General features: G+C 24.0%; 4 protein-coding genes across 4 annotated transcripts; 1 reads left to right on the top strand and 3 right to left on the bottom strand.

Annotated features, from left to right (window-relative positions):
- Positions 1 to 1,738: 1,738 nt before the first annotated feature.
- Positions 1,739 to 2,598, bottom strand: PCHAS_0808500 (proteasome subunit alpha type-3, putative; the record flags this gene model as incomplete). Its single annotated transcript, XM_737039.2, has 2 exons — positions 1,739 to 2,052; positions 2,154 to 2,598. The coding sequence occupies 2 exons, from the start codon at positions 2,596 to 2,598 to the stop codon at positions 1,739 to 1,741; spliced, it is 759 nt and encodes a 252-aa protein (XP_742132.2).
- A 2,319-nt stretch (positions 2,599 to 4,917) lies between these two features.
- PCHAS_0808400 (6-cysteine protein) lies at positions 4,918 to 7,611 on the top strand (the record flags this gene model as incomplete). The annotated part of the gene is made up of 2 exons (XM_016797819.1): positions 4,918 to 5,967; positions 6,100 to 7,611. 2 exons carry the CDS (start codon positions 4,918 to 4,920, stop codon positions 7,609 to 7,611), a joined length of 2,562 nt encoding a protein of 853 aa, XP_016653737.1.
- Positions 7,612 to 9,060: 1,449 nt separating this feature from the next.
- PCHAS_0808300 (cdc2-related protein kinase 4, putative) lies at positions 9,061 to 13,080 on the bottom strand (the record flags this gene model as incomplete). Its single annotated transcript, XM_728583.2, has 1 exon — positions 9,061 to 13,080. One exon carries the CDS (start codon positions 13,078 to 13,080, stop codon positions 9,061 to 9,063), a length of 4,020 nt encoding a protein of 1,339 aa, XP_733676.2.
- A 3,848-nt stretch (positions 13,081 to 16,928) lies between these two features.
- PCHAS_0808200 (conserved Plasmodium protein, unknown function) lies at positions 16,929 to 25,535 on the bottom strand (the record flags this gene model as incomplete). Its single annotated transcript, XM_734656.2, has 1 exon — positions 16,929 to 25,535. The coding sequence occupies one exon, from the start codon at positions 25,533 to 25,535 to the stop codon at positions 16,929 to 16,931; it is 8,607 nt and encodes a 2,868-aa protein (XP_739749.2).
- Between the last annotated feature and the right edge of the window lie 526 nt (positions 25,536 to 26,061).

The raw sequence follows: 26,061 nt of genomic DNA, 5'->3' as shown, positions 1-26,061 counted from the left end.
ATATATTTTCCTGTCGTTTTCGCTGTTTTTTTCGCTGTTTTTTTCGCTGTTTTTTTCGCGGTTTTTGTCACTTGTTAAGCTTAATGATTCAATTATATCTGGTGAAGGAAAGAGGTTGTCCCATTGTAGTTGCCTCACTTTATTAATAGCAAAATTTTCAATGTTACTATTATATGATCATTTACAAAAAAATGAAATAAAGTGTGCACGGTATTATATGACACAGTCAGGAAATTTGGATTTTCAAAAATGTTGTCAAACTAGTAAATAAATAGGGAGTATAAGAATAGTAGTTAAAATAAAATAAATAATGAATACTCTCGGAAACACACAACAAAATATGTTAAAGGATAAAGTAGTTTCTTATAATGTTGGAAGCAGGTAATGAATTAATGTAAAAAAAAATTATGACCAAGTCAGGTATATTTATGATTTATTATGTACATAAAATATATTTTTTTTAAAAATATAGTTTTGTAAAAATGTTATATATTAATTAGAGTAAATACAATAAAACAGTATATATAGTACTATATAGTAAATATGCAGAAAACTATATAATATTATAAATACATTACATATTTGTGACTTTGTTATTTTCTTTTTACATGATGAATAACATCAAAACATGCACTAAATATTTTTTAAATTAAAAATTAAAACAGTAATAAATAGGAAAATTAGAATAATGTAAATAATAAAATATGCTATATCTGTTTATTTTATCATCAGTTGTTTTAAAATTGTAATTTTTATTTTTTCAAAAAAAATGAATTTTTTCTTTAGATTTGTTATTCTTAAATATATATATTTTTTTATATTAACATGTTCCACAAAAATTTATTGTAACATAGCACAAATTGGCAAAATAATTTTCTAAAAATATTTGAAAAAATAAACATAAGATTTTATATAAATTTGGAAAAAAACGGCAAAAAAATATTTAAAATAAATATATGTACATATGCATATATATATATATACATTTTTTGTAAAGTACTATTGATATATATAAAATAAAAATAAATAAAAAAAAATGAAATAGAGACAATAATAAAGAAAAATTATGCCTATTATTTTCTATGAATTATTTGTGGATATGTTTATATTTATTGGAAACCTTTTTTATCAAAACACCAAATTTGTAGTGATTTATATACACCTGTAATTGTTCCCACATTTACTTTTTGTTCTACATTATATAATTTTTATTTTTAACATTTTACGATTGGTTTGTGATTCCAAAAATCACTACTTAATGGCATATATGTACATGTTTTGTTGTCATAAATGCTTAAAAAGGGGTTTACACATGTATATAATAAACATAGCAAAGCAACAATATAGTGATAAATACAAAGAAAAGAATGACAAACGGTTTTCACGGAACATTGCATTGTCCTATCAATTTGTTTGAAATACTCTTTATATTGATAATTTTTTTTAATTATATAATTTTTTAAAAATGTAAGTTGTTAATACTGCATATATACATATGTGTGTATATTAAAATAAGGAGCATAAAAAAAAAAAAAATATATTGATAAATGAGAAAAGGCTAGTACATATATGTACCCATTTTAGTGTGCAACACTGCTCCATATAATGTATAAAAGCTTTTTCTTAGCTTTATTTAAGAATATTAATAATAATGGATATACGGTTTCGCTTATTCACAATGTGAAGATTATATTTTTCACCTTTTTTGGTAGTATGAAAAAAAAAAATTGTTAAAATTTTAATTTAATTGATTAACTGATTCTACAGCAGCATTTAAGGCATCATCTAAAATTTCCTGATCAATTGTTTGAGATTCAAATGATGATTCTTCACATATCCATGAAAAATTTACTAAGTGGGAAATATTATCTTTATTTATATGATCATCGCTACCTAAAATAAATTTATATATGTCTACTAGGGCTTCTCTAACACTTACATGCTTATAATCTTTCTTTTCAATTTCTGTTTTAAATAATTCTTTGTTTTTTCCGATTACTACGCCGTAATATTTGTAGCATGCGCCACTTGGCTCGATGCAATATATTTCACCTGCACAAAATTGTAAAAAAAAAATGTACTCCATATGAAATCATATTCGGTGGAAAACAAATAAGTAAGGACATGAATGATGTATACATTATTGAACGTACCTTTTTCATTTTTATCATAAGATGATATAATTATTGAGGAAGCAAATGGTCTCAAATGCCAATATAATGTATAGGCATGTATATATAAAGATATTCTATTTGCTAAAATGTGTAATGGTATATTTGTATGAAAGTTTAAAAAATAATTATTAGCTTCACTTTTGATTCTATCAATTATATTTCTTGCATCACCATCTAAACCAGCATATGTTATTATAATATTATTATTAACATAATATATTCTGTTATAGCTATTTTTTTTTATCATTTTATTTTTTTCCAATGTTGTATTTATAGAACAGCTAATAACACCATCTTTACATTCTAAACTTATAGAAGTGTTGTTATTATTTATTGCTTTATAAATATATTCAACTTGATATAGTCTACCATCTGGTGAAAATGTCGACACTGATAAGTCATACCCTGCACTTAATCCTGCCATTGCTTTTACAAAATTTAAAAATTGACTTTTGTAATAAATATAAGCTATCTATATATTAATTTTGGTATATATTAATCTTCGTTTTAAAATTTAATCCCTGGGAAGGTGGAAAAAAAAATAAAAGATACACACATAAATAACTAAAAAGGTATGATTTTATAAAAGATATATTATTTCTTGTTTATACGTAATTACACATTTTTACTAATTCCTATTTGTGTGACAAAATATAAGTTTTTGTTATATATTACCTTTGAAATGGGAAAAAAATAGCTAACTAGCGATAATATTGAAAAGGTCAGGAAATAAAAATATTACATATTATTTATGACTTGTTCATGTAAAAGTATATGCAAACATGTTAAATCATATACCAATTTTTTTTATCATGATATGTTATATTATATATGGTACTGTTTCGAAATCTATCGAACACGGTAAAGTAAGAAATAAAGTAAATAAAAAATGTAATTATAATTTTTTATGTGTATCAAAAGTATTATATTCTAAAAAAAATAAATAAAATAAATAATAAATCAATTTCCACTGGTTTTATACGAGTAAAAAGTTGAAAGCCGCAAGAAATAAAAAAATCGAAAATTAATATAAATAAAAAGAGAGGTGGAAGCTAAGGCAAACAAACAATTTAAGGGTAGAAATTAAAAATAAAAAAATAATGCGAACAAATAATTATTATACCATACATACCTAAGGCATATAATTATGTATACATACATAGTGTATATATAAATAACCGTGTTAAATATTATAGCCCTAATATAATATATTATTCCCTATAAAATTTCATAGTATACAAAATGGGTAATTTAGCTTAACTATATATCATCATTATTTATGACAATTTTATATTTTTAAAACTTAAACATAATTATTGTTATCATTATTAGTTCATTTTAAGTATAGGATAAATTATTTACAATTTTTTTTTATTTAAGTTTCCACATGTATGTGCAGGTGAATTTGTGTTAATATAAAAATATAGAGATATAGAAATGTATGAACTATAATTATTTATTTCACCTAAAAAGTTTAAATTAAAATGTAGTATGTATTTTCTCTCTTTCTTTTCGTATTATTTTTTTGAAAAAAAGAAAAAAACATATATGTAACTACTTGCATGGGCTTACTCATGTTTTGAAATAAACTACGGTGAATATATTTGGAAAGGGAATCGAATAGAATAATGATAGTTCAAAATGGTAGCAAACTGACTATACATTCATAGACGCATGCATATATTCTTATACAATTTTTAAGTATAAAATGGTTGAGATAATATATATGATGACATATGATAGGTACCTATGCGTCTTTGTAATTTTTTATATACCCCTTTTCAAATTATTGTAACGGTTTTTTATTTTAAAAATGTGTTTCATAAAATTTGGTAAATATAAAAAGAAGGAAAAAAAAGGGAAAACAACTTTGTACACTTTAAGAAACATTGTCATTTGACAATTAGGGGGTCCTTAAAAATTATATTATAATCCTCTCCATCATTTTTCAACATTCAACAATTTTCAACTTTCAACAATTTTCAACATTTCTCAACACCTTAAGGCTTAACTATTTTTTCAACAATAGCTGCATTAAAAATAAAAAAAATGCATGTATTAAAGGGTCTCTAAAACAATGGAAATAAAGCAAATAATTTTTCTGCCTCTGTGCATGCAATTATTTTTCACTTTTATTAATCAGGTTTATTTTGAGAAAAATAAAATACTTTCCAATTTGCTGGCTTTATAAATTTGATAATACTCATAAATATGAAATGATATAAACATATGTACATGTTTATATATGCATACGAATGAACAAAGTTCGATAGTTTCAAAATGGTTGTCTTTTTTCCAAATGTGTATGATCCTTATTTTTGAAATAATTTGGTTATACAAAATTTAAACATGCATAAATGGTTGCACATTTTTGTTATATCCTTTTACTTGAAAAATATAAATTTTATTAAATTATAGTTTTATTAAAATTGGCAAATTGGAACAACATCGAAAATTTGTTTTCATATATGGTGGTATAAAAATAAAAAATTGATCATAAGCAGTGAGAGAATATTTTCTTACCTGTTAAGAGTGAAAAAATACATATAATATATATTACACAATTGTATAATATAATAAAAAACGAAGAAGTATGTTGAAAATGTTTTTTTTAATTTTGTCTGTGTATTTATAGAAGGTAGATGTAATGCATAGAATTTAGTTTGAAATCATTTTTTTTATTTTTCAGATATATTAAAAAGTTTTGAAAAAGTAAAATAAAATAATTGTGTCAAATATATAAATGGGGGTGTTAGGAAAAAATAAATACAAACCCATTAGATGTCTAGTTTGGTGGATTGGGTTGTGTCTTATTTTATGGAGTAGCTTTTTAGAGAGCCTAAATAAATTTAACCCATTGCTTAAAGAAGAAGGATCTTTATATTTGAAAGTAGCATATAATTGTGAATATAGTGGTTTGATCGATTTAGAGAATAATTATATTTTACATTATTGTTTTTTTGTTAGTGATGAAACAAATGGATTAGCATTTACTACATTCAATACATTAAAATTAAAATGGGATTTACCAAAAGAAGTTTTATTATACAAAAATGATAATATACAAGGATATTCATTTATTACAGATTTTATTACCAACAATTTAATTTTGATTTATGATATAAATAATATAATAAAGGTAACAGTATTTAATAATTATATTGAACCATCTGTTATATCAAATAAAATTACTTTAAATTATAAGATGGTACATAAATTTAATATAATATCTAAGATTACATATTTTTATAAAAATAAAAAATCATTATTTATGTGTGGTATGAATAATGGTGGAAATATAATATGTTCTTTTTCATTTGATTATGGATTAACTATGAAAGATGAGAATATGATCGAGTTTATTTTAAAAGATCCGATCCCAATACGTCAATATAAAATAGATGTAAAATTTAAAAAACATTATGTTTATTTTAATTTAAGAGAAGAAAAAAAAGAAATAAGTTTTTATGAGTTTAAATGTTTTCCAGATACAGAAGATTCCTATACTTGTGATCCTTTAAATAGAATTTTAGCAGACTTACAAAATCTCAAATATAAATATATACTTCGAACGAAAGATTCACAAATTGTTTCGTACCAAAAAGGAAATATATGTTACATTGGATGGTCTTTTAATTCGTTAAACATAAATACTGAGATAGATAAACAAATTTCTGACACAGATTGTTTTAATGTCTCGATTGTTCAAAGAGAAGAACATCTTTTGGTCACCTTCAGAAAAGATGCACCTCCGGGTGACAACGCAGGGAAGGAATACTACACACTGTTCGAGGTAGGCCATTCGCATGCTTGTTTTGTCCATTCGTCTTCCATTTTTCTACATCTTTTTGCATCTTTCGGCATCTATCTGCTTCTATGTCGCTGAACCTGTTACATTTTTTTATTTTCCGCCCTTTTTGTAAAGAAACTGATTCACAGGGAAAGCGGATGCGAACTGCGACTAGATGCAGGGAGTCTCTATGTCACAAACATCTTTATGGAAAACACATGTAACCTTTGGGTAAGTGATTTAGATACAAAAAGAGAAGATGATGATGAAGTAAGTTTTATTATTGTAGTTCCTAAATCATTTAATGTCGTAAAAAATAAATGTTTCGAAAGTAATAATAATATGAATAGCTCAATTTATTATTTAAAACAACATGAAGAAGAGGATAGCAATATAAAGACATTTATATTCACAGTTTATAAACATATATTGATACAAGAGATAGATCAAAATAATAAATGTGCATTTGAAAATAATATAAATAAAGAAAAAATATATGTTGTCTTAAATATGGAAGATTATTATAAAACTTATATTTGTGATATTACAATTGAAAATTGTGATCTTTTTATTTATGAACAAAGTAAAATAACAATAAGTTTTAATAAAAATTGGATAGTAGATGAAGAAATAAAACAATCGAACATACTTTATAATGGTGTGTATGTATCTTTATATAATATATTAAGTCAAACTAATGCTAATAATTTAATTGAAATAAATAATAACAATATTGTAATAACTATCCCATCTTTTATACCTAGTACAAGGACAATCAAAATTGCATTTTTTAGGAAAATCGGAAGAAGTGATGAAATGAATGAATATGAAGAAGATGATGAAAAAAGTAATGATGAAATAATTCAAGGTAGTGGTAAATATGGAAAAGTATCTAATAAAGAAACTCGATATGTTTATATACGATTACAAAAAACTTATAAGCCTATAAAAAAAGTATTGGGAATAAATTTCTCAGATACTTTTGATATATATTATAAATATTACAAATTTTATAAAGAAAATATTAAATTTTTAGTAAATGATTTTTCAGAAACAAATTATATTGGTATGATATGTCAAACAAATAAAGAAACAGATGTAAAACCATGTAGTTTCACTTTTATAAATGATCCTAGCCAAAATACATCTATACCTATTTCATCTCTTATAAAAAAACCACCATTTTTATCTTACTTTAATAAAAATAGAATACAACGTCAAAATAGTACTGAATATGTAAGTGAAACTCGTTTTATTTTTCCAAAAAATTTTAATGAAACATTACAAGAAAAAGGAATTAAAGATATACATTTTAGATGTATTTGTTCTACCCATAATGGGAAAAATGAAATCGATACGAATAATGAAATACAATATTTTATAACCACTGGAAATATATCTAATGAAGATTTATTTGAAGCCCCTAGACACATTACAAATAATACTTTATCTACCGCCAATCAGAATTCAAGAACAAACAACAGAAATAACAAATTAGCAAAAAAAATGGATTCTTTACCTAATAATAAGAATAAAGAAAATACAAAATATCATTATTATTCTGGTTCAGTTAATAAATCCCAATTTAATTTTTTCCAGTTTTTTGTAGGTATAGCTATACTTCATGCTTTGGTATGTTTTTTATAGAAATTGTAATAATATAAGACAGTGAAAAATGAGACCAAATAAATATTAATATATTTAGGCATCATTAAAATGGTATTCTTTCTCTAACCATTACGATGCCAATTCCCTATCCACCCTTTCCATTTTAATCGCCACTTTACAACCCTTTAAATATGAAAAAGTAAAAAAACACAGTAATTCAATGTAATTGTTTAATCCCATTGATACATTTGCCTATTTCAATCATCCCGTTTTTTCTTAAACGCGACATTATCTACATACAACATGCGCATACAACATGTGCATACAACATGTGCATACAACATGTGCATACAACATGTGCATACAACACATGCATTCGTTTTTTGGCTATTTTTTAAATATTTATTTATTACATTATTAACAATTTTGATTAAAACAATAATTGATAAAAAGTTTATAAAAAAAAAAAAGTATAATAAAATGGATACATATATATATGCATATATATTGAGTTAATCTTGTGACATGTAAAAGTACGCATTGCGAATATGCGCATTATGTTCCTCATGCTTACAAATAACACGATATGTGCAATCACAAGCGAACATTTTTACATGAACAATAATAAAAAATAAATAAATGCATAATAAAAAAAAATAATAAATGGCTGTTAAAATATGAACGAGTAAAACGAATGAATAATAATACAATAAACAAAATAATATATATATGAACATGCAAGGCAAAAGATTGATACACAAAGTGTAAATTTGCACCCAAACATATATTTATTATATGTGTGTGCGAGCTAGCTATTTTTCAACTAGCTATATATAACATGAGAGAAAAAAAATTATGAACATGTAATAATAATTTTTTATGGAATATAACGATTTTATAAATTAAAATTTACTTGTCGTCATAAAAATAAAGCTAGATATATGTACAAAGAAGCGTATATTTATATATATTTCAAAATATAGGTATATAATTACATACGTTCGTTATAGGTGTACATTTATTTTCACTTTATTCAAAATAAAAAACATCCATGCTCATTTTTTTTCTTCTTTAAAAGGAAAGAAACAAATGTACCTATTTTAAAATTATTAAAATTATTTATATATTTTGTTTTTCCTTGTTCTTTCTACTCCAAAAAAAACTCTATCTTTGCATTGTCCTATTTCTTCAATGTTGTTTAGTAGTATTAAAAAAACAGACAATAGAGAGAAAGAATAGTGGAATTAATTATCCAACTTTGGAAAAAAAACATTTTTTTTCACCTTGGTGTGTGGTCATTCCCTTAAATTTGACTTAGGAGGATTTTTTTTCTTGATAGCACCAGGGGAAATTATCAATGTATATATATACATATGCTTGCAGACATATGTTTTATTTTAATTCGAGGTCTATTAATTCCTCTATTACCAATACTGAGCATAACACATATGCATACCTTGTGTTATCACTTTGGAGATTTTGAGTAGGCTAAAAATAGTATGTTCCATTTCGCTTGTAATAATTAAGTAGATCCTCGTTTAGGTATAAATGGACATCTTCGAACCATTCATGTTTTAAAGCTTCATTTGCTGTAATTCTGTTTTTATAATCATAACTAAGAAATTGATCAATAAGATCAAGACCTTTGTCATTTAAAATTCTTCTACCATAAATATCGGTAAAAATCATTTCTAACATTTTAATTCGATCGACTTTAAATTTTGGTAATTCTCCAACAAGTTCCTTTTTCAATAAATTATCAAAGTTTTGATCTGGTATTCCTCTAAAAACTAATATTTTAAATAAGACAGAGGATTCAAATTTTGATGTAACAGGGACAAAGCCTAATAAGCATTCACACATAGTTATACCAATGGACCATATATCAACTGAATAATTATAAAGTGTACTATTACATAAAATTTCAGGAGGTCTATATTGTAATGTAATAATATTACAATCTTTTGTTTCTGTTTTTAAAAAGTGATCATATACACCTAAACCAAAATCTGCTATTTTAACTATCCATTCTTTAGAATCATTAAGACCATCTGATAAATATTGTATATTTTTTATGAGAGTATTGGCGGGTTTTATATCTCTATGAATAATAAATTTTTTATGAAAATGATTAATTCCTTGCAACATTTGATATATGATAACTTTTGTTTGCATTTCTGTTAAGGATGGCATATCAGGGTAAAAATATCGATTTTCAATTTTTTTTAATGGCAAATATACATATTTTACATAATTATGTAAATGGTCGTAAGAAAGGTCTATTCTTTCTGTAGGTAAACATTTCGTTGTATCTTTTTTTATATCTTGAATAAATGAGAAATGTTTTTTTTTTGCTTTATTTAATATATCATTTAAACTACAATCACATTTTTCTATAACTAAAAATAGATCCCAATTTTCAATATAATCATCATTTTTATTTTCAATTTTTTTTAATTTTTTAGAATGTTTTCTAAATTTAAGTTTATCTATACTTCTGTTTGTAACTTTTATTGCTTCATTACGTTTACCATTTTTATAATTTGTTGTTTTCATTTTTTTTTTCAAGGGATAATATTGATATAAATCACCACTTCGATCTCGTTTTATATCTCTTTGTAATTTTGCTGATAGCAGATTGTTTTTATTATTGTCTATATTAGTATTCTCTTCATCATAATTTAACATTTTTACACTATTATTGTTAGTAAAAATAGTAGACATTTCATCAAGTTTTCCAGTATGATTATTATATAGATTCCCTTTGTCTTGAATAGTGGTCTCTTTGTCAACACTGTTAAGAACTAAATTTTGCTCTAACTCTTCTATTGTTAAACAACTTTTCGATACTAGATTTCGATATTTATTATTTCTTTCAACAGTTTCTCTTGATGGTGAATATTGAACTTTTTCCATTCGTCTATGTCTTTGAAAACTAAAATCATATTCAGCTGATAATGTTTCACATCTAGTTTTTTGACCTCTATGGCTTTTTATTTTATTTTTTCGATACGTATGAACTCTAAAACTATCTAATAAACAAACAACATTAGGATGAAATAAAATGCGCATTATATTAAATTCATTTATTGCAAATTCTTCAGAACCAAATTTATATTTAAAATTTGGCCAAAAATATCGTAATACCTTAACAGCAAAATTCAGATATGAATCATCTAATGATTCTGCTTTGAACACCTTACCATATACACCTTCTCCTAATTTTTTAACAATTTTATATTTTTTCATAAAATCTCGAGGAAATAAATTTAATAATTTATCTATTTTAATATCAGCATTTTTATGATTATAATGAATACGTGAAAATATTTTGTCATTTTCAATCATTTCTCTTTCATATAAAGATTGTTTATCATACAAAAATCCATCGATTAGATTTAAACTAAAATTTTTGAGCTTATCATCTGTTACATATTCTTTTAATACATGTTCTTCATCAATAGTTTCATTATATTTATTAAAAATACTTCTAACTGTATAATTACCTGTTTCCCCTCTAAAATCTACTACTTCTTTTAATTTTTCAACTTCTTCATTTGTTAATTCTATTGGATTTTTATAAATTTTACTAAAAAATTCCTTATGGCTAGTCAGCCAAAAATCATTATTATTATTTTGTTCACCATCTTTATTATCAACATCATTATTTACAATTAATTTTTCTCTTTTATTTATTAATAAATCATGATGATTCATAAGTATCGTTGAAATGTTATCATTTTCATTAGATTGAACACTTGTTGGGTTGTCTATATTTTGTTTATCTACAAGCATATTTTTCGATCTCATTTTTGGTCTTTTAAATAATTTTTCACTTTCAAAATAATCCGATGGTACATTCAAAAATGTACCCGATTTTACTTTACTATAATCCTCATTACAATTTTTATTATAACTATCATTTTTTTTTCTTCTATTATTGGTTATTAAAGCATCTAGATGTTCTCCACTTTCATACATATTACATATATTGTTTATTATGTTATTATTTATATTTTTTTTTAATTTATAAGAGAAATAGTTTTCAAAATTTAATATATTTTTCGAAAATAACTCTTCATCACATTCATTTAGTAAATTCTTATTTGGAAGCGAACGAATGAGTAAATCTTTGTTTACATTATTTTCTCTATTATATGGTACATTCATTAAATCTAAATATTCTTTGTTTCTTTCTTTATAATTGTAGAGGTGTTCATTTTGGCTACCTCTTGCAATTAGTTCATATCTGTTTATATTTGGTTCATAATTTTTTAATTGATTTTCTTCAACATTTGTATTTATTCCTAAATGTGACATAGCCATTCTATCATTTCTTATAATTCCTGAATTTGCAAATTGAGAAATATTTTCATCTCCATTATTGAAACGTTGATTTTCTACAATACCATGATATATTCCTCTGATCATAGAATTATTTACAGATTCTTTATTGTCTGAATCAACCATTTTGTATTTATATATTGAATTTTTGCTTTTTAATAATGATGCATCACAATTTTTCGATGTGTGCAAATCGCTTAATTTTAGTCCACTTTTAGATAAATGCGTATTACTATTATTAGTAGTATCCATAATACTAGCAATACTATTTTTTATACTTGGATGCATTTCATTATAATTATTTAATATATTTGTTTCTTTTATTTGGCTAATATCATCATCATTTGTATATTCTTTATTTCCATATAAGCTGCTATTTGCCATTCCTACATTTTGTTCATCGTTTTGGATATTAATTGATTTACATGAGTCTATATTATAACTTTCAACATTTATGTTGTCTAATTTACATTTTTTATAATTCATCAAATTGTTTTCTATATTATTTTTCATTTGTAGGTAACTATTTTGGTTTAGTTCATAATCGAAAGTATTTCTTCTCTGATTATTTTGATGGTCTTTTCCATTTATCATTTCTGTGTCATGTTGACTTTGTTGTTCACTACTTGATCGAATGTTTCGAATTTCATTATCGATTCTGGTGTTATTATCATTGTCTCTGTCATTTTGCTCATCTTCCTCGCAATTATTATTAATGTTGGTATTATTGTTATTACTATTACCCCTGAAATAGTTTAAAATTGTATATTTTAAACCTTTTGAATTGTTACTTTTATCGTTTGTTACATAATTTTCCTCATTTTCAGTAGTATTTGAATTATTTGATTTAATGGGTAGTGATTTCCTCACATATGAATTTTTTTTTCCTTTATCAATTCCTTTGCAAGACATGTTTTTTTTGTTATTGTCTTTACTTCGTGTATTAATTAAATAGGATGTTTCTAAATTATCATTTTCATTTTTAACTTTCCTAAGGGATGTCCTTTTAACTACATTTTCACCATTCGTTTCGCTATTCACAGACAATTTTTTTTTTCCATTCATAGTTTCGTTTATATTGCCTAAATCATGATTTTCACTTTCTAAACTTTTATCTATATTTAGTTCATTATTTTTAACTAATTTTGATAATATTCTATCCATTTAGTTTTTATCGTTAAAAATGTATAAGTGTTGTATGTACATATATATGATTTGTATTTAATGAGAAATAAAATAATTAAATTAATTTTTTCCCCCACTTTTTTTTATTAATAATATATAAATTCTATGACTTGTTCATAATTTTTTAACAATTATTACAATTTTTTTTTTTTTTTGAAAGCGTGAGCATATATAACTAGCGAATAAATGGGGAAGCTTAAAGTATATATATTATATATACATGTACATATCATATATATATGTGCTTTTTTTTAGTTTAAAAAAAAAATCCCTAATACAAATGCTAGCTTTTTTATTTTTTGATTACACAAGGAAGGGGATTGTCATTCTTTAGTTGTGTGTAAATGAATTTATGCATGTACGTTCATATATAATAAATTTGTACATAATAATATAGTATATATAAATATAAATAATTCTCAATTTTTGTATAAGCATCTCTCAATAATATATATGTATAAATATGTATATCTTTGTGTATGTATATATATATATTATACTTTATGGTATTCCACTTAACTTTTTAAAACGGTAAACAGCTAATTCAAAAACGAAAATATGTATATTTAAAATACTTATCCTTGCATTTTTTCTTTATAAAATATTTGTAATAAAAAGCATGTAAATTAATAAATATGGATAAGAAAAAAATAGTGTAAACATATAAGGGAAAATACAGGAAAATAAGGGAATGATAATGAAAAAAAAAAGTCACAAGTTTAAAGGATAATCGAATGTGTTTAATATGACACTAATTTCATCTTATATCTTTACAAATGTAATTATAACTTGTTTAATATATACACATTCATACACATATATATATGCAAATGGAAATGACAAATTAAAATAGTTATAATTTGGAAAATTGATTATAAAAAAGTAGTAGGTAACAAAAGTAAATATAATTTTTACAACCATGTATTGGTTTTCTTTTTTGGTGATCCATCCATATGATGATTTCAATTGGTTTTATTTTGTTACAATTGAATTAGTTACATTTTTATCTTGGTTAATCTTTTTTATTCCTTTTTTTGTTGTACATATAAAAACAGAAAAGAACATAAATGCATGAACAATAAAAAAATAAAAAATACATGTATCATAAAATAAATGGTGCTATTTATATTCATTTTATTATTTTTTTAACATATATATAATTTTATTTTTTTTTGAGAACAATCTATTACAATGTGCAATTCAAATTGTATGCGATTATAACTAATCAAAAAAATAGTTCAATAAAATTAAACAGAAAAAGGAAAAAAAAATAGGTGCATATACAATGCATACATGCATAATTTTTATATTTTTAACATATATCCATTAAATATATTTAAAATACACTAATAATATCTTTGCCATTTGATACAGATTGTTCTTTTGTATATAATAAATACTCCTTCAACACACTAGCAATATATAATACTTGTTTTGTTACATACAAATGGATATGTATATATATATATATATATATATATGTTTGTATAATACTTTTTAAAGGATGTATAATTTTATGTATAAAAATAAACATAAAAAGTTTTATATGTGTCAAAAATATTTGAAATAATTAAACGAATTATGTGTAGAATATATAAAACAAAAAAAAACAAATTTAAGGTTATGATAAGTTGCTATTACTATATAGTGTTGATATTCATTATTGTATCTTAAATGTGAGTATACATAAGGGTATGAAAATTATTAATATAAAGAGGAATACTAGTAAGAATGAATATTTGTAAGTGGAAAAAATAAAGTGCTCATGCATACTAAATCCTTATTTACACTTTTAAAAAATTTTTTTTTGGGGGGAATAATCATAATATGTACATCCATACATTTGTATGCTTTAATACTTTTGTTCAAATTCGTTATTCACATTAATTTTTATTACATACATATTATTATTTACATGAAATAATGAATATAAAAATGTAAGAGGTGATAATACATATGGAGTGTTAAAAAAAAATAAAAATACACACACATATATCACATATTATATAAGATGATACAGGAGAATGATTGTTTTAAATTTAAAGGTATAACCATTGGTTTATATAGACAAGTAAATTATAATGGCATATAAAATATGTATATATATAGTATGTATGAAAATATCTTTCACTGTCTAAATATATCCAATCAATATATACCCTATACTCTTATATGCATATAATAGTAATACAAGTATTTGTTAATATTTGATACTTATTGATTAGCTTATTATTTTGTTTGGTGCACCATTTGTTATAAATTTGTATGGAATGAAAAATGATAATTATAATATAGTAAAATATAAAAATATATAGAAAGATTTTAAAAAAAAAATAATGTGTTATTATGATTTTTAAAAAAAAATAAAATATGTTTAATAAATATATAGAGAAAGAAAAAATGAAAAATAAATATTCTTAAAATGTGCACACAACATTATAATGACTAAATCAGTAATTATATATTTTTTATAATAATGTCTTTTTTTTATTTTATGAAATTATTAAAAGTGTTATTCTATATATATGAGAGTATATTTTTTTTGACTACTTGTTTACCTGATGAACCACATGATTTTGTTAATTTTATATTTGACTTTATTTTATTCATTATATATTTTTTGTTCTTATTTATTTTTATTTTATAATTTATTTTTCAAAATCCACAAATAAATAACGTACGTGTTATGGCTAATGTGGTTATGTGACCACTGAGACGTGCGTTACGAATAAACAAGTTAAACACGTTTTTTAATTTGTTTTATATTTATCTATAGTATTTTATTTATTTTTTATTTATTTTTTATTTGATGGTTTTGTAAAGTTGCCCCGTATATTCAATTACAAACAGTACGAAAGCACCATTACATATGACATACATATAAGTACATTTTCAAGCAGCGCACGAAAAATATAAGAATAGTCGATAAGAGTTTTATATGTGTGTTTTTATGAAATTCTATTAATGTTAAACGAAAAAAATCCTCAAAAAAATATATAAATTATTGTTTTTTTTTAAAAATGAATCCATCAATAAATTAACATAAGCATACACGAAATAATGGGAATGCATAATTTTGTGTATGCTTATTGTTAACAAAACAGTTGTGCTAAATCCCCAATTTTAAGCATCTCTATTTATGCATAATTGCAAAATGAAGATGAAAAGATTGAGGCATACATTTTGCATACCACATAATATGCTCGTTCTGTCATATTATTTCTTTACTTATTTATTATTCATTTGGGCTCTACAACTTTTTAATCTCTATAAGGAACAAGTGCCATATAAAAATGAAAAATAATAATTCGCCCATTAAGATTGCATATGTGAAAGTGCGAAGTATGTAAAACGATCAGTAGCATTATTTGGATAACATTATGTTTTTACGTGCTTTATTTTTGATAAAACATGGTATTATAATAAGTTTAAAATGGTTATATATTTTTTATGTGTTATTAATAAAGTTAAGTTTCAAAAAAATAAAAAATAGAATGGCAATCCCACTAAATAATCACTAAAACAAAGTTCACACATACGTGTATACATCATATTCACATTTGCATATGTGTATATGTGTGTGCATATTTTTGAAAGGATTATAACTTGCCTTTAATGGCATTATTATTCAAAAAAATAAAATAATTAAAAATTGAATAAATATAAAAAATAAGAAAAAACAAAATAAAAAAATTGTACACACATACACATATTTATTAATAATATTTTATAAAAAAAAAAGAATATAATTCTTTTACAAATTTAAAACATATTTATTTTGTCAATTTGAATAGACAATTTTTATGTCATTCATTGAATGCCTAATTTTAATCTTCATTGGTCCCATCATCTTGACCATCATCTGATGTTGCAATACTAATAACTGGTTCTTTATTTTTATTATTTTCATTTGAATAGTTGCTTGTAGAATATGAATTACTATTACTACGACCGTCATCCTCCTCATGACCAATATCACTTTCATCACGATCAACGTCGCTTTCATCACGCCCAATATCACTTTCATCACGATCAATGTCGCTTTCATCACGATCAACATCGCTTTCATCACGATCAATATCACTTTCATCGCGATCAATATCACTTTCCTCACGATCAATATCACTTTCATCACGATCAACATCGCTTTCATCACGTTCAGATTCACTATCGTCACGTTCAACTTCGCTGTCCTCTTCATTTCGATTTTCATTTCCATTCGCATTATCCATTTCATCATAATCTATCATATCTTTATCTGGATCATCAGAATTGGTTTCTTCCCCCTCATCAGCAACACTACTATTTATTTCTCCCTTTGAATCGAACTGTTCATAATCTGCTTCGTCCTCCTCTTCCTCTCCTTCATCTATTTCCTCATTAGACTCGTCCTCGTCATAGTCCTTCACATCGTCATCCTCTTCCTCGTCAATTTCGTCATCCTCATCATCTTCCCCCGCTTCGTCTTCCTCCTCGTCGTAGTCTTTGACTTCTGCATCATCATCCGATGATATAACATAGCAGCTGTCACTTGCTTTGTCATCCTTATTTTCATTTTGGGATTCTTTATCACTCTTCATCAGTGAGTTGTTTCCATTTTCATTATCGTTTCTCTCATCATTTGGTGCATCTAAATTATTGCTATTGTATGTTTGATTTATCTTGTTTATATTCTCTAGTAATTCATATTTATTTTTTTGTTCTTCATAATAATTATTAAATAGTTGATTTGTATAATTATTATCTACATGGTTAAAGTTTATGTTTTGTTGAATTTGATTTTCTACTACCTCAGTTGGTATATCTCCATTATTAAACTTGTATGAATGATCGATTTTTCTAATTTTTTTTTTTGTATATCCTGTTTTATTATTATTATTTTGTTTAACAATTTCGGAGTCGGAATGATATTTTCGTTTTTTCGCTTCCTTCATTTTTGGATGATCATTTTTATCAAAAAAATTAAATTCATATTCGGACATATATGAACAAGTAGTACCATTTACAAAAGTGTTATTATTATTTTCTAGTTTGTTACTAAAGGGAGGAGAAATATTTTCTTCATTTTGCATATTTGAAGTATTTATGTTTATGTCTGTTGTTATATTTTCATAATTTATATTGGTGATTGGGTCGGCATCTAGAACTTTATTCTGTTCGCTAACCTCGGGTACTATGCCATTTCCATTTACATCATTACTTGTGTAATTATTTTCAAACACATTGGACTCAACATTTGAAGGTAGTAATTCCTTTTCACCTAAATTATCGACATTTTCTACTATCACATTTTCTTCATATCTTTGTAAAGTCTCATTTTCATCATGATGGTCTTCATCATAATTATTATCTATGCTACTTCTTTCTTCATCTTTCTCACTATCACTTACATTTTCATATTCTTCTCTATCATTGTTATACTCATTATATGATTCTACATCTTGATTCTCTTTTTCTTTATTATTGCTTAGGATGTCTTCATCTACTTCCGTATCCCCATCTGCTTTGGATTTTTCATCATCCTCGTCATGCTCGTCATGCTCTATATGGTCTGCATGGTCATCGTACTCCTCAAGCTCGTCGTGCTCGTCACGCTCTTCATCTTCTTCACTCTCTACGTGCTCTACATGATCTGCATGATCGTCATACTCATCAAGCTCGTCATGCTCATCACGTTCTTCATGTTCGTCATGATCGTCATCTTCGTCATGCTCAACACGTTCGTCACGTTCTTCACGCTCTTCATCTTCGACATCCTCGTCATGTTCGACCGCCTCTAAGTCGTCTCGATAATCCTCTTCATCTGTTCCATCCCCATCAACGCTATACATTTGACCATTGTCATTTCTTACACTTTCTTCTTCATTCTCTTTTTCTTGATATGTTTGATGTTGGCTATCTTTGGGAGATTCGGGCGTATTTTCACTTGCATCTTTAGAATTGGATGTATTATTATATTGATTTGAATTATGAAAATAGGAACTGATATTCGAAAAGAATGTACTTGTCTGCTCATTTTGAGGTGCCTTTATTTTACCATCAGAGAAAATAGAAACTTGACCTCTTTCAATAATCAAATTATATTTATTTGTAAATATTTGAATATGTTCGTAATTTTCATAAGAAAAGGTAGATGCTATATTTAATAAATCATTATTAGCATTAGCCTCATCCGATTTCTCTTTACTCTCTAATTCGGATATCATTATAGAGTCGTTAAGATATGGATCTAATTCTTTTCGAAGTTGAGTTAGTTGATTATATTCTGAATTTTGTATAACTTGTTGTGTGTTCATTGTTTTAAAAATATGTAAAAATACATTTGTTTGATGTACTAAATTAATAATAAAATTTTTATATTTAATTAGATTTTTAATATTTGAATTATTCATTTCATCTTTTTGTTTTAAATTATCATTTAAATTGTTTATACAATTTTCATTATTTTGTAAACTATTTTTTAATTGTAAAATTTGTTCTTCATTATTTATTTTTATTACTTCATTATTTTTATTTTGATCTTTTAAATTATTTATAAATAAATTTAAACTTTGTATATTATCCTCAAGGGAATTTATTTTATCTTTCAAAATTTTGATCTCTTTTAAGTTTCGATTAATAATGTATAAATAGCAAGATCCAAGTTTAAACATTTTTAAAATGTTACATTTGATTAGTGTTATATGATCTGAACTTACTGAAAATTCTCTATCATCCGATGGAGTTAAATTATTGTTATCACTTTCAGCACTTGTTCGTGGAATTTTTTTTAATGTATTTATTACTTCTTCACAAGATGTATTCATAATTTCTTCCATTCCCATAATTTTTTCTTCAATATCTTTCGAATTATTATCATTCAAATTTATTTTATATTTATTTGGACTGTTTGAATCATCGTCGTTTGCCATACTTTTGTTAGTACTGTTGTTTTCTATCAAGTTACAACATTTGGTTGGGCTATTATTTTTTTGTTGTAAAGAATTAATGATTTCATCTTTTTGTTTTATATATTCATTTAAACTTGTTTTATGTTTTTCCATCATATATATTGATTCTTTTAATTTATCATAATTGGTTGATAAATTTATTACATCTTTATTAAGTTTGGCTAGTTCCATATTTTTATTATTAAGTTCTTCTTTCATTTGTTCGATTATATCATTTTTATTTTCTAACTCTGCAGTTAGATCAATATTTTCATTAATATATTTATATATTTCAAGTGATACTTGATTATCTTGTGATGTTTTAGGATTATCTACATTCACTGAAGACGTTTCATCAATTGGTCCATCAAGTACGGATGTTGCAGATTCCATTCGACTCATACGTTCTTTTGTTTCTTCAAGTTGATTAGATAATTTTTTTATTTCAAAATTTAGATTAACAATTTGCTTATCCTTTTCATTTATCTTGGCTATATGTTCCTCTACCTGCTTTTTCAATGCATCCCTTTCTATAATATTCATATCATTATTTTTTGTTGAATTAAAAAATTGGGAATCTCTTTTTAGCTGTTCTATTTCTTTTTCATAACATTCTTTTCGTAATAATAAAATTTTATTTTCTTCTGTAACCATTTCTACTTCTGTTTTTAATTTATTATAGGAAATTGAATCGGTGTTATTTTTATTGGCTAATTCCATTTGATATCTCTTTCTTTCTTGTTCTTCTTTAATTAATTTCGTTTCCAACATTTGAATTTTCATATTACTTTTTTTTTCATTTAAATTTCCCTTTTCAAGTTGATCACATAAATCTTTTAATTGCATCCTTGATGATTCAAGATTAATTTTTAAATTGGAAACATATTCATCTTTTTGATTAGCCATGTTTGTATCAACTAGTTTTGCTCTAAGTTCGATAATACATTTTTGTTGTTGTAAATGTGTTTCTTTTTGTACTCTTATATTTTCTTTTAATTCAATTATTTTGAATTTCATTTTTTCAGTATTATTACAATTTTCTTGAATTTCTTTATGAAGATCTTTATTTATTTCGACTAGCTGTTCTAATCTTTTTTTAATAATTCCATTATCAGTACCATCAACTTCTTTTTCTAAATTGTCTGATAAATATTTATTATCTTTTTTTAAAATATTAATTTGTTCGTTTAAATTTTTTAACTGTTCTTTATGTGTTGAAATAAGTAGATTAATATCGTCTGTAAGTTTTTTGTTTATACTAATTTGCTCGTTATATTTTTCAGAAGTATTTTCGAATTTTTTTTCAACATTTTCTTTTTCTTTCTTTAATAATTCAACATATTCTTCTTCTTTCCTTTTCATATTGATTTCATCATTTTTACCATTATCAATAGCTTGTGTTTTAAGTAATAGTTTTTCATTTTCTAATTTTATCTTTTCAATTTCAAGAGTTTTTTCTTTTAATTCGTTACTAACTTTTTCTAATTCGGCTGTTAATTTTTCTTTAATATTATCTACATCTTTTTCATATTTATCCTTTTCACATATCAATAAATTCTTAACAAATTTTAATTTATCTTCATTGGTTTTGTTTATTAATATAAATTCTTTATGTTTTTCAACCTGTTCATTACATATTTTTTTTAAATGATTAATTTCTTCTTTACTATCAGAACTAAAGCATCTCCAAGTTTCGATAGATATTAATAATATTTCTTTTTCGCCTTTTAATTTTAATATTTCAGCATTCAAATCGGTAATATTTTCTTCGAGTTTTTTAATTTTTTCTTCATATTCTATCTTACATGCAGTTACATCTATATTTAGAAAATAATTGCTATTTTGATCCCCATCTAAATATTCCATATTAGGCACACGTTTTTTCTCACCTCCTACAGATAAATCATCACCTATGATGCCATTGTTACTTACAGCAGTATTCACATTGCTCAATGGGTAACCAACTAATGATGATGTATCTTTACTATTTTTTGGTGCGTTGATACTCGTTTTAAACATATTCAATTGTTTCATACGTTCAGAAAGTTCAACTTTTAGTAACTGATTTTTTGCTTGCATTTCTTTAATTTTGATTAATAAATTGCTATTTTCTTTTTTTAAAGAATTTACATTAAAATTGAATTTTTTATTATTTTCTTTTTCTTCCATCCATAAAGCATTTAAATTGTTTAATCGAATATCATAATCATATTTCATACGTTCATTATTATTTAATAAAGTTTCCATTTTTTCTTTTAAATACATATTAACATCTTTTGATTCATGTAAAAGGGTTTGTAAACATGCTTTTTCTTTTTCATAAAAACTTATTATCTCGCAATTTTTTTCATTTAAACTATTATTTTTTAATTCTTTTTTTGATAATTCTTGTTCTAAGTTATAATTTTCTTTTTTCATATTTTCATATTGCTCTAAAATTAAAGAATTATTATTTTTATATTCATTATATTCTTTTTCCAATTGGAAATATTTTTCATTGATTTCTTTTACATTATTTTCTTTTTTTACAATCAACTTTTCTAAATATTCCTTTTCTTTTGTAATTAATTCGACATTTGTTTGTAGCCCTTGTTTGTCATTGTACAAATTGATTTGTGCATTATTTATATCTGCTATTTTCTTGTCTCTTTCGATAATTAAACTTTCATACGTTTTTGATAATCTTAATATTTTATAAAATCTTTTTAATAACAAATCAAATGAAATTTCAACATTACTAAAATTTAAATTAAATAAATTAAAATATCTTTCATAAACATTTTTATGTTTTGTTTCAACATTAAACAAGTTTAAAGATATAAATTTGTTGAATATGTTGTTAATATTAACAAAATGATCATGATAAAATTTTCGATATTTTTCTAATAATTTTGTTTCTTCAAATAAACGAAGTAATTCTTCATCACTATAATCTTTTTTACATTTTTCTAATTCTGTTATTATTACACCGATTTTACTATCCTCACTAGGATAGGAAGCAAGAAAATTTTCATCTTTATTATTAGCATGCTTACATGCTTTCTCTATAATAAAACGATATTCGTCATCTTCGAGTAAATGTTCAACTTTATATGCATCATTATAATCAGATATTCGGTTAAATATTTGTAAAGTTAACATATAATCATCAATATATGTAAGTAAATTATTACTTCGAAAATATGCGATTTGTGTATTTTCAATCTCTACAATAGCTTTTTCTAAATTTGCCATAATTTGTTCTATTGCATAGGAAGAGGGTGAATAATAATAATCATCAGTAAGAGAACCATCCTCTTTATTATTATAATTAGTATTATCTAGATTATTGTGTGTGTGGCCTTCTTCATTTCCATTATAAGTTGTATTAGAAAAATCTTTTTTTTTCATTTTTCTTTCATTAGCATTATTTATTGCTAAATTTGACATTAAATTTCTTTGATTATATTCTTCGGTATGACTTAATTTGATACCACCCGAATTATTACTAATACATGATGGGGTTTGTTGATTATACTCATCAATCACTGCTGATGTTAACATGTTGCCGGCACCCCGTTTTTGACGCTCATGCTTTTGTACATATTCTATAACAGTGTGCTCAACAAATGCTTGAATAGAAAAGTTTGTATTATTTTGATGGGCTGTTGATATAAATTCGGGAGTAGCAGATATTACCTTAACAAGAGTATCTTTTTCTAAGCGTAGTCTCATGCTTGTTTCCATAGATTTTTCGATCACACTTTCTTTTTCTTTTAATTTATTTTCTAAATTTTTTATATGTTCAATTTTTTCGACTAACTTATTTTCATAATGAATTTTTTCATTATATAAATTTGTCATATCAGAAGATAAATAATGTTTTTTATAAATGGAATCATCATCTTTATATGAACTACTTTTACCACTGGAATATAATTTTTCATAATGTTCTTTTGTTTTTGTTAATGTAATTATTTTAATTTGTGCTTCGTTAAGCATATAATTTAATGTTATATATTTTTTTTTTTTTATTTTAATATATTTATCATCATTTTCATTTGGATCATATGCTCCTGGTTCAAATTCACTCATTTCAGTTTCATCAATTTTAGAAGAATTTTGTAAAAGAATTTCATAAATATACAATGCTGAAAAATCATTAATACTTTGAAATATACTTTTATCAATTTTATACTTTTCAAAGACATCTTTGATTTCGGCATTTTTTCGTAAAATTATGATTTTACAATTTTTTTGATTAATAAATTCATGTGTAATTGCAAACATATTATTATTTTTTTTTATAATTTCTTTATATTTATTTTCAAATGTTTTTATGGAATTTTTTAAATTATCAATTTTTCCATTTAAATCATTAATAGTATTTTGCAAATTTTCATTTTGTATTTTTAAATTATCTCTTTCTTTTTCCGCTTGGACTACCTGTTTATAACTTTCTTCTGATTTTGCTAAAGATTGTGATAATATATCTTTAACCTTTGCAAAATTTTGGACAGAATTTTTTTTATTAATTTCTTCCTTATTCAGAATTGTTTTTAAATTTTGTATTTCTTCTTTATATTTTTGTTCTATGACATATGCTTTTTTTTCAGCTTCAAGATATTTATTTATTAACAAAGTTCCTTTCGATTTTAGCTTTTCATTTTCATCTTTTAACTTTTCTTCTTCTAATTTAAATTTTTCTATATCATTTTTTTTATTTATTTCAAATTTTATTTGTTCATTTTTTAAATTCGTTATTTCTTTATTTAATAATTCATTTTTTTTTAAAGCTTCTTTATATTTATCTTCACAAATTACAAGTTTATATTTCATTTCATCATATTCCTTTTTATAAAAAGAATGATTTTCAATATTTAAATTTGATTGACTACTTTTTTTTTCTAATTCTTTTTTTAATTCAAAACATTCCTTTTCAATTTTACTATTATTTGTTTGCAATTCTTTTATTTGATCTGTTTTTTTACTACATTCTTCTTTAGTTCTTATCAATGTATCCATAATTAAATTATAATCTTTTATTTTAAATTTTAGTTTTTTTCTTAACATAGAAATTAGTTCATCTTTGTCTGCATAATTTCTATCACTAAATAGGTGGTCGTCTTCTTCACTTTTAAGTTCGTTAATACAGAGAGATTCAATCATATTTTCATCACCTGCGAAATTGCTGATACTGCAATTTCCTGCTTCAATGGTTGTGCCATTTACGTTGGTAGTAGTATTTACATTATTATTGTTATTGTTTCCTTCTAATATTTTTTTATAATTTTCATCATTTAATAAATCTAACTCTTTTTCTATTTCTAAAAAATCTAAGTCCATTTGTATATCTCCATCTCTTATATTTGTATTGGCAATAGAAAGGTTATCATCCTTTCCTAAGCCCATTACTCCATAATTACCAGTGGTTTTCAAATCGAGTAATTTACTAGCTTCATTTTCGATGTTTAAATTATCATTTTCCATAACATTTTTATCGCTTGTTTGCATATTATTATTCATTTTTTTCACGAAAAAGTGAATATATGTGCAAAGGTTAGCGTATGTAATGTGCTTATATATATATACCTATGCGTATGTACGTATGTATATCCATATGCATGTATATATCTAAGCACATTTTATCATATCACACACATATGCATGTGCGTATTTGTATATAATTTTAGAGTAAATGATTATACTAAAAAAAATTGCTTTCAAAATTTAAAGCATTTGCAAGTGCATTCGCTGTAAATTCAATTCCATTTTTCTTTCTCACAAAGGTATAATAATATATACATAAATGGGTGAGTAAAAAACGGAAACGTGCAAACGAACGCGTATGGAAGTATATGAACGCAATACGTATTACATATGATATGTATATGTAATAATATGCATATATTATATATCGAATAAATGGAAATTCAAATTTTATATCTTTATATATAATACATATATTTCTTATAAAGCGTTCATTTGCTACAGCCAAATATAATATTGTTTTTAATAAAAAAAATTCCTCAAATAGTTTATTTCAACATTC

This window comes from Plasmodium chabaudi, assembly GCF_900002335.3.
Source record: "Plasmodium chabaudi chabaudi strain AS genome assembly, chromosome: 8".
Classification (NCBI taxonomy): domain Eukaryota; phylum Apicomplexa; class Aconoidasida; order Haemosporida; family Plasmodiidae; genus Plasmodium; species Plasmodium chabaudi.
This window is presented reverse-complemented; position numbering and strand designations above follow the sequence as displayed.